A 16893-nucleotide genomic window follows, 5' to 3' on the forward strand; every position below is an offset into this window, starting at 1 on the left:
TGGGGCCAGAGGGGAGGCTTTCATCTATATCCCAGCATGGAGCACTTTTTCTGTGTATCCTAATCTGTATGATGATCTGTATGATTTCTCACTGTATGCACTAAACTCTTTCCAGCTAAAAGAGTAAAATTTCTCTCCTTTTGTGGTATTCCAAGCCAGTTCCAAATTTTCTCCTATTTCCACATTCATTTCTGGGTCCACTTTTTGAATTTGTACTGCATATTATGGCTTTCCATGTCTCTGCTTCATTTTTCCAATTCATGCATCATACCTCCTGTCCCTCATCTTGCACATTAAGTCAGTGTTTATATTTACTGCGGCATTCTTCCATTCAGTTGTTCCTAAAGACAAGTTTGTTTCTTTGGTGCTTGTCCCTGGAGGCAAATAACTTTGTTCTGCGTCACTATCCAAATTTAGTCAGCTCTTCATCTTCATTAATCAAGTCCTCATAATTATCTAACATGTATGCGAAGTGCATGGTGCCTCATCATTTCTATGACATGTTCAGATGATGTTAATTTGTAATCTTTACCAAACAACTTCAAAAGATGGATGCTAAACATTCGGTTCCCATGCTAAGAAACTACTGTTATTAGCCTTATCCAGTCCTCCTTTGCTTTCTCATTTTTTTTGTTATGTACCATGTCCCCTAAATACATGCTGGCCGTGCTAGCAATGAATTAAAAAATGTTTTGGCTTTATGTAGTGCTATAAGGCTCACCAAATTTTCTCTGAAGCCTTAGCCTTAACGTATTCAGGTCCTCAGAAAACATAGAGCTAATTGGAGTCCCTTTCTAAGACTGAGGTTGATCACTTAATACTGAAGGAACTTTTTGAATTTTTCCCAAAAGCCAATTGATACGGACAGCAGCTCCAATTACTGCAGTAAGTTCTTTGCACGGACTATAAATGCCAGAATAGATGTTGCATTACAACTTGTTCAGTCTTAAAATGTTGTCGAGTAACTCATTTGTCACCATGTAATTTCTTTAATGCACTCCATTACCAAAGAGACTTTGTGTTCATCACAACAGTGTTCATACTTGCTAAATTTCTTAAATATCTCCCTAGTGTCAGTTAGGAATTTGCCCAGTCCCGATCCAGTTCTCCATTAGCTTGTTCACAATCATTCTTTTCTATTCACTGTATGTTGTATACGGCCATGTCTGTGAAATGCAAGATGAGCTTTCTTTTTATTCTTGTCCATTGCCATGCTTTTGTTAGTGTTTAGATAATGGGCAACTCAGTATGACCCATGGAGTTATATGCCCATAATTTTCTTTTTTTACGGATATCATGTTTGTTGCTGAATAGGAAAGTTTAGAGGGATATGGGCCAAATGCTGACAAATGGGATTGGATTAATTTAGGATATCTGGTCGGCAGGGATGAGTTGGACTGAAGGGTCTGTTTTTATGGTGTACAACGCTATGATTCTCCTGTAAGATTAGTGCACTCATTGTCCTTGTTCCTGCATCCTCCAGAATTTTTAATGTGCGCTCATGGATGGGCAAACAACCACTTAATTTTAAAATACAAGTAACACTTAATTTTTGCCTTTTTAATTAGCCCATCTCCTCATACCAGTTGCACCTGCTAGAGAAATTAAGTCTTAGAAGTAATGTCCAGATCATGGATATAAAGTTTACAGACTTCTCAAAAACAATTGCCTTGTCATGTTCCAACACTATTTCACTTGACATTACTCCTGTGCTGATAACTTGGTTTCTCCTGCTTATTTTACAAGGCATGGCCATTCTTTTGACTGACTCCAACACACTGTCAGCGCCACACCTGAAGCAGGACAAATTCTAAAATTCCTTTTTCTTACTTCAGTCCGTTTACCATTTAAATTTTAACCATCCAATTCCACAATCACTATGTATTCACTGTCCAAAACAATGCAATTTAATGAGTCTCCGACCAAAGTATTAATTGCTGGGCTGAAGCTCCTGAAGTTTCTCCAACAATATCTATTTTTGTTTCAGATTTCCAGCATCTGCAGTTCTTTATATTTTGTTCTGATTTGGAGGTGCCGATGTTGGACTGGGGTATACAAAATTAAATATCACACAACACCAGTTTATAGTCCAACAGGTTTAATTGAAAGCACTAGCTTTCGGAACTCTGCTCCTTCACCAGGTGTTAGTGGAGTATAAGATCGTCAGATACAGAATTTATGGCAAAAGTTTACACTGTGATGTAACTGAAATTATATATTGATAAAGACTGGATTGTTTGTTAAGTCTCTCATCTTTTAGAATGGGTATGTTCCAGAACTTTCTTAAAGTTACATTCTCAAGTGAACTTTAAAAATAGGGGCACTTAGATGTACTCGATGTCCTCATAAGAACGGAATACGATGCTCAACTCATCGACCGCCAGTTTCGACGTATCCCAGGGAGAAACCATAAGGACCTCCTCAGGAGACAGACATGGGCTGTAACCGACAGGGTACCCTTCGTCGTTCAGTACTTCCCAGGAGCTGAAAAACTACACCATGTTCTTTGCGACCTGCAACACATCATCAAAGAGGCACCTCGCCAAGACCTTCCCCACACCTCCACTGCTCGCCTTTAAACAACCACCAAACCTCAAACAGGTCATTGTTCGTAGCAAACTGCCCGGCTTTCAGGACAACAGCATACAACCCTGTCATGGTAGGCGCTGAAAGACGTGCCAGAGTGTGGACATGGACACCACCATTACGCGTGGGGACACCTCCCATCATGTACGTGGCTGGTACTGATGTGACTCGGCCGACACTGTCTATCTCATATCCTGCAGGCAAGGGTGCCCTGAGGCATGGTACATTGGTGAGATCGAGGAGAGGCTACGGCAATGAATGAATGTTGTACGGTGTCCAATCAGCAGACAGGAGTGTTCCCTCCCAGCCGGAGAACACTTCAGCGGTCTGGGACATTCGACCTCAGACCTTCAGGTGACCATCCCCCAAAGTGACTTTGGGACAGGCAACAATGCAGAGTGGCCAAGCAGAGGCTGATAGCCAAGTTCAATATCCATGGGGATTGCCTTAACTGGGACCTTGGGTTCATGTCACACTACAGGTGACCCCACTGCACTACATAGATAGGCACACACACAGAGGCAGACAGACACACACACAGACAGAGACACAGTCACACACACACTCCTACAGACCCATACACTGATGCAGACCCTCTCTCTCATACCCTCAAACATATACTTCCACATTCACACAAGCACCCTCTCACAGACTTATAACTCTGTACACTCACACCCATATAATACACACACTCTCTTACAGACACTCATACCCCCCTCCCCGCGCACACACACACACAGGGCACCTCACACTCTCAATGCATTATCTGGGCCAACATGTCACCTATTGTTAAAGTTCACTTGAGAATGTAACTTTAAGAAAGTTCTGGGATTTATGAAATATGAAAGAACTGAAACCAACATGCCCATTCTAAAAGATGAGAGACTTAACAAACAATCCAAGTTTTTTTCAATATGTAGTTTCAGTTGCATCACACTACAAGCTTTTGCTGTAAATTCTGTGCCTTACGATCTTATACTCCAGAACCACCTGATGAAGCATAAGAGGTATAACTAGTAAGTTTGCAGATAACACCAAAATTGGAGGCATAGTGGACAGTGAAAAAAGTTACCTCTGATTACAACGGGATCTTGATCAGATGGGCCGAGGAGTGGCAAGTGGAGTTTAATTCAGATAAATGCGAGGTGCTGCATTTTGGGAAAGCAAATCTTAGCAGGACTTATACACTTATTGGGAAGGTCCTAGGGCATGTTGCTGAACAAAGAGACCTTGGAGTGCAGGTTCATAGCTCCTTGAAAGTAGAGTCACAGGTAGATAGGATAGTGAAGGAGGCGTTTGGTATGATTTCATTTATTGATCAGAGTATTGAGTACAGGAGTTGGGAGGTCATGTTGCGGCTGTACAGGACATTGGTTAGGCCACTTTTAGAATATTGCTTGCAATTCTGGTCTCCTTCCTATCAGAAAGATGTTGTGAAACTTGAAAGGGTTCAGAAAAGATTTACAAGGATATTGCCAGGGTTGGAGGGTTTGAGCTATAGGGAGAGGTTGAATAGGCTAGGGCTGTTGTCCCTGAACCGTTGGTGACCTTATAGAGTTGTATAAAATCCTGAGGGGCATGATCAGGGTTAATCGAGAAGGTATTTTCCCTGCGGTGGGAGAGTCCAGAACTAAAAGACATATGTTTAGGGTGAGAGGGGAAAGATATAAAAGAGACCTAAGGGGCAATGCAGAGGGTGGTGATACGTGTACGGAATGAGCTGCCATAGGGAAGTGGTGGAGGCTGGTACAGTTGCAACATTTAAAAGGTATCTCTGGATGGGTACATGAATAGGAAGAGTTTGGAGGGATATGGGCTGAGTGCTGAAAGGTGGGACTAGATTGGGTTGGGATATCTGGTCGGCATGGACAGGTTGGACTGAAGGGTCTGTTTCCTTGCTGTACATCTCTATAAGGAAAATCTCAGAATAAAGGGCAAGCCGTTTAGGATAGAGAATTCTTTGAAATTTTCTGCCCAAAGAGCTGTGTCACCTCTTGTTGAGTATGTTCAAGAGTGAGATTAATAGATTTCTACTCATTAAAATCATTGAGAGATGCAGGGGTAAGAGTGGGGTAAGATGTTTCTGCTGCTGACCCGTAGGGCTAACTGTTCATTTCTTCCTCATCCAGAATCTCTGATAATATTTCAGAGGTCATGAAACAACATTCCAGAATGGAAAATCTATAGCAAAAGTGTAGAGCCTAATATCTACTACAACTTACATAGCTGAAATAAGCTTAGCAATGATTTTGAAAAAAAAGTTGTTTTGAAATGCTATGTAGGCTGGATGTGCTACAGAGATGCATCTAGGGTGACTTCTCTTTTGTGGGAGATATGGGTCGTGCTGCTGTCTTTATCAACTTTCTCCTTATTAGCGTGACACTGCTGTTAGAGAGACAGTTGTTAGCCACTGACAGTATCCATTAACAGCTATTCACCCTCCTCGCCAGATCTTTATGTCCAGCTGTGTTTCCGCCCCCCCCCCCCCGCAACACCACTACCACCCGCTGCCCTATCTTCTGCAACTAGCTACCACCAGTTCTGCAGAAGGGTCACTGGATCCAAAATATTAACTCCGATTTGTCTTCACAGATGCTGCCTGAACTGCTGAGCTTTTCCAGCAGCTTCATTTTTGTTTCTCCTTGTTAGGTTCATTTCAAAAGATGAGTCATGGTTAGAGTGAGGTGCTATCAATCTGTATGTTTCCTCATTGGCAAAGTGGTAGTGATAACAAGTATTCTATAGCCTCTGAGGAAAGAGACTGTTTAGTTAGCTTGCCATATCAAAGTAGTGCAATCATAGGGGTTGTTTATTGATGTGCATCGACTCTTAGCATCTGGCGAGTTGCAGGGAATTTCTCATAGGTATTCAACTAACTCCTAGCTGGTGACTTCAGCAGTACAGACGTTTCCTAGTTAGCATCCAGATGGAGTAGGATGCTTTCTCATATTATTCTCAATGACCTTGCTGACTGCTTATGGTTAGAATAGACATGGAAAATCATCCCTCTTTCCATGGAAGTAGAGCCCACATTTCTGATGAGTTTACATTGAAAATGCAAATACTTCAGTAACCATGAAAACTTAATATCATTTGCACTTGAAGTTATTTGTTTAGATTAAGTCTTTACCTATGGCCTGATGTAAAATGTTTAGTTCATGGGAGAACAATGGACAAGGAAAGGGTTCTCTCTATCGATTCCTTTTGAAATTTATTATTGTGGAAGGTGGAATCAGCATTTACTCTGTTACCATCCAAGTTACATAATTTGTCAGTGCCCAACATTCAGATTTTTATATTTGAAGAATGGCCATTTGAACAATTACCAGAAGATGGTTGCCAATGGAACTGTACTTCAGCATGAGTGATTGTTATCAGCGATGCATAGCAGCTGGAAGGAAATGAGGCAGTTTGGGACAAGTGTGCAAATCTTCAAGGATCAATGATTGGGCAACTTTTGGAGAGATTGTATATTGATTGTCCCTTTGGATTTCCTCTTGCAGTCAAGAAATTTAAAAAGACTGAACATAGGAGGGTGGGATTGGGAGAAATTCAGTTTTGAACCTAGGAACACTTTTTTTTGGTGCCTGTTGTTCTACTGGCATTCTGCTTCTGAATAGATTCATAGCTGTTAGTATTTTGGAAATAGGTTTATAAGATATACAGAGCATTGTATCAGAGGATGTTCTGCTTAAAATGAAGCTGTTCTACTAATATCATAGATAACACCAGGAAATTATAATTACAGGTAAGAATTTTGGTGTAACCATAAGCTTGAAAAACACATTATTCTAATATCGTTCAAAAACCCGGCTCAAATTATACATGAGTTATATTAAAAAAAAGTTTGATCAGATATGGTATCAAGGAGCCTTGCAAAACTGGAGTCAGTCGGAATCCAGGGAAAAGCTCCCCATTGGAGGTTGGGGCTGTTTTCTCTGGAGCGTCGGAGGCTGAGGGGTGACCTTATAGAGGTTTATAAAATTGAGGGGCATTGATAGAATAAGTAGACAAAGTCTTTTCCCTGGGGTTGGGGGGTCCAGAACTAGAGGCATAGGTTTAGGGTGAGAGGGGAAAGATATAAAGGGGGCAACGTTTTCACACAGAGGGTGGTACGTGTATGGACAATTGATGCATGGCACCACCACTCCATGTAAATTCGCCTCTAAGCCACACACCATTCCAATTTCATTGCTATTTCTTCACTGTGGAGTCAAAATGTCCCTTCCTACTAGTACTGTGGCTATACCTACATCAATGGACTGCAGCAGTTCAAGAATGCAGCTAACCACTATCTTCTTGAGAGTGTTTGGTGGGCACAAAGTTTTGACCTTGTATATTTATTCCCATTAACAAGTAAACGTAAAAAAATACTTTCCTGTCCCTAACCAATGAGTGCTGCAGTTGTGATACCCCCACAGCTGGCTTTGTTGAACTAGATTGTTCACTAAGGTTGAAAGTTAAGTCTGGAACCTAGCAGTCTATGTGGCACAGGAGAGCTGCCCTCCAAATTGTTGTGATGCACAGTATATAAACTTTTGAGTTCAGGTCTAATTTTAGACATTTGTTAAGCAAGTGTATTGTTGAGCAACTTTGATGTAACTGTGGCTCAGCCTTAGATAGTTAACATATTCCATCTCTTAAATAAGTCAATACAGTATGTTTTAGAATTCAGTCTAAGGGAATAAACACTGGATTTAGGGTTAATATTGAATAATATTGGGTAAAAGTGAATAATTAAAAAATGCATATTGCTCTGAATCGAGCTGTAATCAAAATTATTCTTTGCAGAATCTTTGATTTTTTTGGTATACGTTTGAAGTATACATGATCAAATAGTTTGCTCAAAAGTGTGCCTATGTAGAAAGATAGTCATACAGCGCAAATTTGGTCCAAATCATTCATGTCGAGCAGGTTTCTCAAACTAAATTAATCCCACTTGCCTGCATTTGGCCTATATTCTGCTGAACCATCCCTATTCATGTACCAGTCTGAATGTCTTTTAAATATTGTAACTTTAAGGCACCTGCCAGTTCCTCTGGCAATTCATTTCACATATGCCACCCTCTAATGTAAAACGTTGCCCCTCAAGTCCTTTTCAAATCCTTCTCCTCCCATCCTAAAAATATTCTCTCTTGCTTTGAACTCCTCCACTCTAGGGAAAAGACCTTTGCTATTCACTTTATCTATGCCCCTTATGATTTTATAAACCTCTATAAGATCTCCCCTCAATCTCCTAGGTTCCAGTGAAAAATGTCCCAGCCTGTTCCAGTCTCTCCATATAATTCAAGCCCTCCAGTCTTGGTAAACATCCTGCTAAAGCTTTTCTGAATCCTCTCCAGTTCAACTACATCAATCCTATAGCAGGGCAACTAGAACTATACACAGTACTCCAAAAGTGGCCTCACCAACATTCTGTACAACCTCAATATGACATCCTATAGTCAATGGTCTGAACAATGAAGGCAAACGTTCTAAACATTTAACCACCCTGAATACCTGTGATACAACTTTCAAAGAACTATGTTCTTGAATCTCTCTGTTTGACTACACTACCCAGGGCCCTATCACTAACTGTATAAGTCCTGCTGTATCAAAATGCAGTACCTAATATTTATCCATATTAAACTCCATTTGTCACTTCTCAGCCCGTTGGCCCAGTTGATCAAGATCCCTTTGTAATCTTAGATAACCACCTTTACCATGTCAACAGTTCAAAGAGGTGACTCACTCACTGCTGCATCTTATTTAGTTCGCATCTTAAAACTTCTTTCACTGGATATGAGCATTGTTAGCTCAGCCAGCATTTGTTACCCATCCCTAACTTTCCTTCAGAATACAGTAGTCAGCAACCATCTTGAACTGCTGCATTGCACTAGTGTCCCTACCTCTGGGTCAGGAGGACTGGGTTCATGTACCACGTGCTCCAGACATGCGTAATAATATCTCTGAACAGGTTGTCCCAGAAATTTCGATCCCATAGAGCTATTAGTCAGAGAATTTAGCTCCAGTGATAGTGAAGGAATGGCAATATGGTTTCAAGTCAGGTTGGTGTGTGGCTTGGCGGGGAACCTTCTGGTGACTATGTTCCCATACATCTGCTGCACCTTATCGTCTTAAGTGGAAACTAAAATCCACCAATGTAATGTAAAAGAGCAAGAGGTGAGATAACTCCTGTTTTAATATTTTGGATAACATTTAGGGAGAACTTGTCCATCATTTAAACTCATTTCCCCAATATTAAGATCAAATGATTCCTTTCAGAACATTATTTGAGTTTCATTGTCAACTCTGTATATTGGGCAAAAAAGAAAGATTTTTTGTATCTGTTTTTGACAAAACTATATATGACTGACTGTTCATTCAACACGCTCTCCCAAGACCTCAGCCATTTAAATTGCTTTTTCATGACGTCTTCATAAGCCCCCCCCCCCCCCCATCAACAACATGATTGCTGAAAAGATTTTTGGATCTTCTCACTACCATATTGAATGTACCTTATGTTGCCGGGATGACCTGTAACTTCCTCCCAGGCTTCACTGAATCTCAATTTTCAGTTTACTGTCAGAAGCTGAGAGAAAGTAACAAGGATTGTCTTCTCAACAGAATTGAATTTATTTTAGTTGGTCATACCTATAGCTATTTATTCTCCCCTCTTTTAAATAGCTTCCTTCCAGCAACTCCAGCAGGTGCAGAAATTTGCTAAGTTTCATCATACAGTACTGTCTTTTGTGAGGGCAGGCTGTCTTCATTTTTGAAGCAGAAATTGCGGCTAGAAAGTTTGATTCCCTTCAAAATCCCCGTGTGTTGCTTTTCTTTGCTAACTCTGTCACTGTAGAAAATTGTACAGTAGTTTTATTAACATGATTGGATGAAACTGGCTGCACTATTGCAGAAGAATGCCAAAAGTCGAATGGAGTCTCTGTCAAGTATAATTTAAGGTTTCATGATTTTTAACACATCATTTGTGTATGCGCCCACTCCAAGTTTGAATTAATGAGAACCATGCATATATGCTGACGATGTCCATTTGAGGTGGCCTGTCACATTAAGTGTACTTTCTTAGGTACACAGGCAAAAGCTGGCATGTTTTTAGAAGTTTTTATCCAAAAAATACTTGGGGAGAATTGAAATGTAAACCAACTTGTACAGTTTCACGCAATTTTCCCATTGTGCTGAAAATGGAAGCTCTCTTCCCTGGAGTGTATTCTTGCAATTGACCAATACCCATCATTTAAACTTTAGTCTTCTGTGGAGAAGATGCTTTATGGAGCTGTAATGAGAAGTGACATTGAGCCAGTGAAAGATTGCAAAATGATGGTGACCAAGGTCGTGGCCTAAAAATGGATTTTAAGGGAGAATGAGTACACTGGAACTAACTATGCAGAAACCTCGAGGGAAACAGTTACAAAATATGGTTCCTGTATACTGTCTGCATTTCTGAAGATGAGTTTAAGGGAATAGGTTGTCAGTGAATGTTGATGGGGTGGAGAGCTGGCTGGCAGCATGAAAGATGCTAAGGCTATGAAATTAACCATAAGGAATTTTAGATTAGCGTTTTTATCAATCAGGAACTCATCAACACTGTGAAGTCCAAGCTTCAAACCATTCATCCAAAAAATATTTTTCCATCATCTTGTGAGATGTGACTTCAGTAAAAGAAATAAAGAGTTGTGTTTAAACAGTAGTGTATCATGTCTTTGTACGTCAAAGCGACTTATGTTCAGTGCTGGTTGTTTTGCAAGTTGAATTTGCCTACATGTAACAAGATGCCACAATTTGAATATTTTAATATTGGTGGATTAGCGGAATAGCTCCTGCCTTTCTTTGAAATTATTCCTTTTTCTCTCAAAAAGCTATAACTTTTTAAAATTGTAAAGGTACATGACAGTTTAAATTTGACTTTTCACAGTGTAATATAGCTCACTTTATTTAAGTCAAATGGGTAGTCCTCTGAAATCCTTCACTACAATTATATGATTACAGTATATACAATATATCTATTTTTCACACCAAAATATTCACTATTAAAGAAGACCATAATTCACAGAAGCAGAAATTAGGCCATTCAGCCCATCAAGTCTGCTCCACCATTCAGTCATGGCTGATAAGTTTCTTATCCCCATTCTCCCACTTTCTCCCCATAACCCTTGATTCCCTTGATGCTCAAGAACATAGTTGAGAGATTCTACACTGGTCCAGTCCCCCTCAGTACCATTGTCAGAGGGCCTTTGATAGTGCCTTACCTCACTGAACTTTCACATTGGCTGCCTTCAGTTTTAATCCTGGACATTGGAGGGTGCCAGTTGGTAATTCTTTGTCAAGGAAAACTCCTTTCACTCTAAGACCAACAAATTTCGGGGACACCAAAGAGTATCTTCTGCTGTGTTTCTTTATTACAATTAGTTGGATCATTTAGAATAAGGGGTTGCAGACATGTTTCACCTGAAAGATGCAACTCCAACACTGCAGCATCCCATTCTTACTGAAACAGAACGATGGGTTAATTTACTCAAGTCATGGGACATGAACACGTAACCTCTTATTCAGAGGCAAGAATGTTGTCAGCTGAGACAAGCAATGTATCACTGTGTCATTGGGGGACATAAAAATAATTGGCAGTCTGGTTGTATCAGTGACACAGAAGCATTCACTTTCAATTCTTCTGCCAAAATGTAATAACCACGAAGGCAGAAAACCTTAGTACAGCAACTAAACTCTCATCATGTTTTGAAATCCTTATTTGTGAGAACAGTTGGTATTATTGGTCGCTCTGTTAACCTCTTTTTCACTCCTAGATTGCCATTTCCCTCCTATCTTTGCATGGACTTTCTCTTTTAAGCTATTCCATTTAATTCCTTTTTAAGGCCCTGTTCTTACCTTCCTTACACTCTGTAGAATCCAAGAATATAGGATGAAATAGGATATATTTAATCAACAATTATTGCACAGTCTGCAAAACTAAGTTTCAACAGAGGTGCAGTAATTGTAAATGGAGATTGCAACTGGGTAGTGAGGGAAGCTGAGACTGCAGTTCTGATATTAAATGGGACAAAAGTAGAGACCAGGGTTAGCCTGTTCTCATTGTGATCAAGAGAAAGTTGATGCAAAGATTTACATTTGTATAGTGATGTTTGCAGAATATCTCCGAGCTGATGTGAAGATTAGGTCCTGAGCTGAAAGTTGCAGGTATTCCAGGATGTGACTGCAACTAAACTGAGGACAGCAAGCTATTGCTTTCTTGATTTTGAATAGTTTCTTCAGTATTATCACACCTTATTGCTGTAGTGTGCTGGAAATAGAGCCCCACTATTCATAACGCCATCATTAAAAGTTAAAAGATTTTATAACTATGTAAAATTCTCAATTTAGACCCAGGTTGACAGAAAGTATGGACCAGGTTTCTGTACTTAAAAATAATTTGTTATAAATATATTTTTATTATAAAAATATTTTATTATAAATAGATTCTAGCTGCAGGTGTACTAAAATGACCTATTATATAGCTCAACTAGTTAAAACTCTAATCCCTTAAAGCTCACCCTACAAGCACATATAGACGGACATAAAATAAAACCATTGTGGTATGGATGGAGGGGAAAACTGGGGAAATGATTAATTGGTCTCTGTCCACAGGTTCACTGAAATTATCTTTTTAGTTTGTCAGGACATGATGTTTTGTTGATCTCTCTGTTATCTAAGTACTTTCACTTGCCTGGAGGAAACACAGAGCAACTGGTTCATAACCTACAGTCTCTCACTTATTTGTTGACAGCAACAGTTTAAAGAAAGTGTTGTGAGAAAATAAACTGGCTTTTGTCGAGCGTCAGGGGTTTTCTTATTGTAGCGAACAAGTCGGTACTTTCCTTTTCAGAGGTCCAAAGACTTATGGCTATCTTGTTGGCACTCATAAACTGTTCAGCCACCTGGGAGGAAATCACATAGCTGGTGGCAAACAGAAGGCCTTTATCATGAAAAACCAGTCATCGATCCACAGACCAATCAGCTACTTAGTACTTGTTCATCTGAAACTAAACTTCATCCACTGGTTGAACAAACAATCATGTAAATAGCAGTGATGATTTGGAGATGCCGGTGTTGGACTGGGGTGTACAAAGTTAAAACTCACCCAACACCAGGTTATAGTCCAACAGGTTTAATTGGAAGCACACTAGTTTTCGGAGCGCCGTTCCTTCATCAGATGGTAGTGGTTAGAGTTACCTGATGAAGGAGCGGCGCTTCGAAAACTAGTATGCTTCCAATTAAACCTGTTGGACTATAACCTGGTGTTGTGTGATTTTTAACTATGTAAATAGCAATTACATTAAGTGCTGGTAGCTTGCTTTTAAAGTGAAGCAATCTCTTTCACAGTTCTTGGTTTTTAAAATCAGTCATTTTCCTAATTCACTCCACGATCATAAATTCAGAAAACAAAACGATATGGTCATCGCAATATATATTGTACTTGGAGCAGCTAAAAATACACAGATTCCAGTTAGAAGTTTCATACTTTGGAAGTCAGCAAACAGTAAAAGGATCTCTCATGTGATCTCTCTATGATGAGATACCTTAGCCTGACCTGTTAGAACAGGATAGGAGTCAACTGTGCTGAACTGTGGAGTTTGACTTGCAAATACTGTGTGCGTTTTAAATTTGGTTTTGTATTTACTCATCTTGAATCTGCATTTTTGTTTTTTGCAGTCTTACAAGATCATAAACTTTGCTCCAACATTGCTTCAGATCATTGTGTCTGATCAGGTCGAATTTCCAGTCAGACAAGCTGGTGAGTTTATGTTGTCCTCTTCCAAATGTTTTCCTGTCATCCAACTAATGGATGATTAATATAATTTGATTTATTTTTAGTACCCAGTATTAAGAACAAGCCCTCTTAGGATGAGACATAGCATAGCAACATGAAACTTACTATTCCAAAAGACTTTAGTTCAGAAGATCATTCGTTACCTGCTCAATTTCTCATGCCATTAATTTCTTTCTATTTGTATTATCAGTTTTCATTTTATGACCGGTTGTATTCAGTGGATTTGAGCATTTAATCGTCATAACTTTCATTCACCAATCCTAAATTTATTAGGACCCATATGGTGAACAGTAATAGTTTGCTGATCCCCTTGTTTGAGTTTTGATTTAAATTCAATTCCTGAAGGCAAAACTGCTGTGCTTGCCTCACAGAACTGCAGTGTGTTTGATAATGTTTGGAATTTAATCTGCCACTCTTTATCTCATTGTTGACAAAAAGGTTTATTTGCTAATCTGAACAGAAACGATACTTTTCCTTATTTGATGAGTTATTTGTTTCCTCTGTCCTGCTGTGTTAGGAGTCTCCTGTTATCCCTAAAATCTGTAATCTGTATAGTATAGGACATGTAAGTTTTGTGTGCGTGTAAGAACACACAGATCCACTTTGTGACACAGGTTGATCTGTGTATCTCCCAGCACCACAGCTGAGATAAGAAACCCTCCACATGGGAAGAGAATCTACTAAATCACAGAAATTTACTGTTTGGTGACGATCACACCTGCACAGTGATAGTTGTTGAACTGAAGTAATCTTCTGTAATGTTCTTGACTCATGTCCTTTTTATATTCTTCCTTTTACAACGATGTTAGTCTCTGATCCAGTCATTACTTGTGGGGATAAAAAAATCCCGCAGTGAGAACATGATTATGAGCGTAGTCCCCATTTTTGCCATCTAGCCCGGGACAGTGAGGCAACTTGTGTGACCCATTTATAATCAGTTAACATGAAGACATCATGAATTGAATTTGATATTTTAATAATCTGTTTAGATTAGATTAGATTAGATTACTTTACAGTGTGGAAACAGGCCCTTCGGCCCAACAAGTCCACACCGACCCGCCGAAGCGCAAACCACCCATACCCCTACATTTACCCCTTACCTAACACTACGGACAATTTAGCATGGCCAATTCACCCGACCTGCACATTTTTGGACTGTGGGAGGAAACTGGAGCACCCGGAGGAAACTCACGCAGACACAGGGAGAATGTGCAAACTCCACACAGTCAGTCGCCTGAGGCGGGAATTGAACCCGGGTCTCTGGCGCTGTGAGGCAGCAGTGCTAACCACTGTGCCACCGTGCCGCCCACTAGAATTACACCACTGAGGAGATATTGAAGTTGAAATGACATGCACTTGTATTATGCACAAGTTATTAATTGATCATTAGTAGGCAAGATGTAATACTGTTTGGCTGTACTGAAATGTCACAGAGTTGTATAAAAACCCCATTATTATCTGTTTATTTTTCTCCATTCACTTGAAATATAATTACTGAAAAAAGTTGTTGAACTGCATCCAGTTTTCAAATTTAAATTCTTAAATTTCTATATTAGCCGCTATCTACATGAAGAACATGGTGACTCAGTACTGGCCTGATCGTGAAGCACCTCCTGGGGAAGCCATGCTGCCCTTCAACATACATGAAAATGATCGTCAGCAAATCCGGGACAACATTGTGGAGGGGATCATTCAGTCTCCTGACTTAATCAGGTAACATCTAGTCAGAGACAGCAATCACAGAGGCACCTCGATTTTCCGAAGGACGCAGGCAGGGAGTATTTCATTCAGTTAATCGAGTGCCGGATAATATAATTAGCTACGCATCGAGACCTTGCAATCCTGTTCAGATTGTCCGAAATTCGGGTTAATGGAATGCTGGATAATCGAGGTTCCTCTGTACTGAAGTTCTATAAGATCATGAGATATCAGAGCAGAAGTAAGCCATTCAGCCGATAGAGATCTGCTCTGCCATTTGATGAGATTATGGCTGATGCAACGATCCTCAACTCCACTTCCCTGTCATTTCCCCATAAGCCTTGATTCCCATGCTGATTAAACATCTGTCTATCTTCACCTTGAATGTACTGAGCCTTGACGGTCCTCTGTAATAAAAACTTCTGCAGATCAAGTTGAAAACCCCACCATTTGTCTACATTGAAATCTCAAGGTTTTCCCATTCACTTAATTTCTAAACACCACTTACATTATTATCTATCTTTGCGTCATCAGCAGACTTAGATATGTGGCTTTCAATGCTGCCATCCGGATCATTAATAAATATAACGAATAGCTGGGGCCCCAACACGGACCATTTTGAGACCCAATAGAAACATTCTGCCATTCGAGCAGCTGCCCATTGTTTGACCTCTTCTGTCCTTAGGTCATCCAGTTTAGTTTCTTCATTATTTTGTATCCTCAATGAAAATTCACTTCAAAGCTGCATTTGCTGTTCAGAATCAGTTTTTCACCCTACGTCTGTGAAGTCTGCAGAACAGAATTACCACGATATCTGCTATGAAAAAATTTGAAGAACAAATTGGAAATACTGAGACTGTTTTGGTTAGAGCAAGACATTCTGGAACAATTAGAAAGATTAACATTATGAAATGAGGGAAGAGAGTAGATTGTTTTGGCGGTCTTGAATTAAAGAATATCATCATAGAATAAGATAGCACAGAAGAGACTCTTCAGCCCACCAAACCTGTATTGGTAAAATATACTACATTCACTAGTCTCACTTTCCTGTACTAGCCCATAGCCTTGAACGTTATGATACTTTGAGTGGTTATGAGGTTTCCTGCCTGAACTAACCTTCCAGCCAGTGCATTCCAGACCCACACTATCCTCTGGGTGAAACAGCTTTTCCTCAAATCTTCTCTAAACCTTTTACCATACAGTTTAAAATTATGCCCCTTGTTAGTGACCTTTCAACTAAGGGGAACAGCTGCTTTCTGTTCACCCTGTCCATGCCTGTTAATCCGATACACATCAATCAGTTCCTCCCTCAATCTTCTTTGCTCTAAAGAAGATAACCCGACTCTATCTTCTTAGCTCATCATAAACAAGGTCCTGATGAATCTCCTTTGCATCCTTTCCAGTGCAATCACATTTTTCCTATTGTGAGGTGACCAGTACTCCAGTTGTGGCCTAACCAAAGTTCTATGCAACTCCAACATGACCTCCCTGCTGTTAATAATCCATGCCAGAACTAATAAAAGTAAGTGTTCCATATGCCTTCTGAACGTTTCCAGCCACCTTCAGGGATCTGTGAAGCACCCCAAGATCCCTTTGTTCCTCTAACTTCCTAGTGTCTTTCCATTCATTAAATATTCCCTTGTCCTTCTTCCAGACTGCATTCACCTCACATTTAGATTAGATTACTTACAGCGTAGAAACAGGCCCTTCGGCCCAACAAGTCCACACCGACCCGCCGAAGCATAACCCACCCAGACCCATTCTCTTACATTTATCCCTTCACCTAACAC

General features: G+C 40.0%; 1 protein-coding gene across 1 annotated transcript in view; it reads left to right on the plus strand.

Moving 5' to 3' along the window:
• ipo8 (importin 8) overlaps positions 1-16893 on the plus strand; it is an 89574-nt gene that overhangs the window by 885 nt on the left and 71796 nt on the right. Inside the window, exons 2-3 of the mRNA XM_043709009.1 lie at positions 13288-13369; positions 14962-15118. Of these exons, the coding sequence (XP_043564944.1) occupies positions 13288-13369; positions 14962-15118 (239 nt within the window). The remainder of the gene's footprint in view (positions 1-13287; positions 13370-14961; positions 15119-16893) is intronic.

The sequence above is a fragment of the Chiloscyllium plagiosum genome, chromosome 19, assembly GCF_004010195.1.
Source record: "Chiloscyllium plagiosum isolate BGI_BamShark_2017 chromosome 19, ASM401019v2, whole genome shotgun sequence".
Lineage (NCBI taxonomy): Eukaryota > Metazoa > Chordata > Chondrichthyes > Orectolobiformes > Hemiscylliidae > Chiloscyllium > Chiloscyllium plagiosum.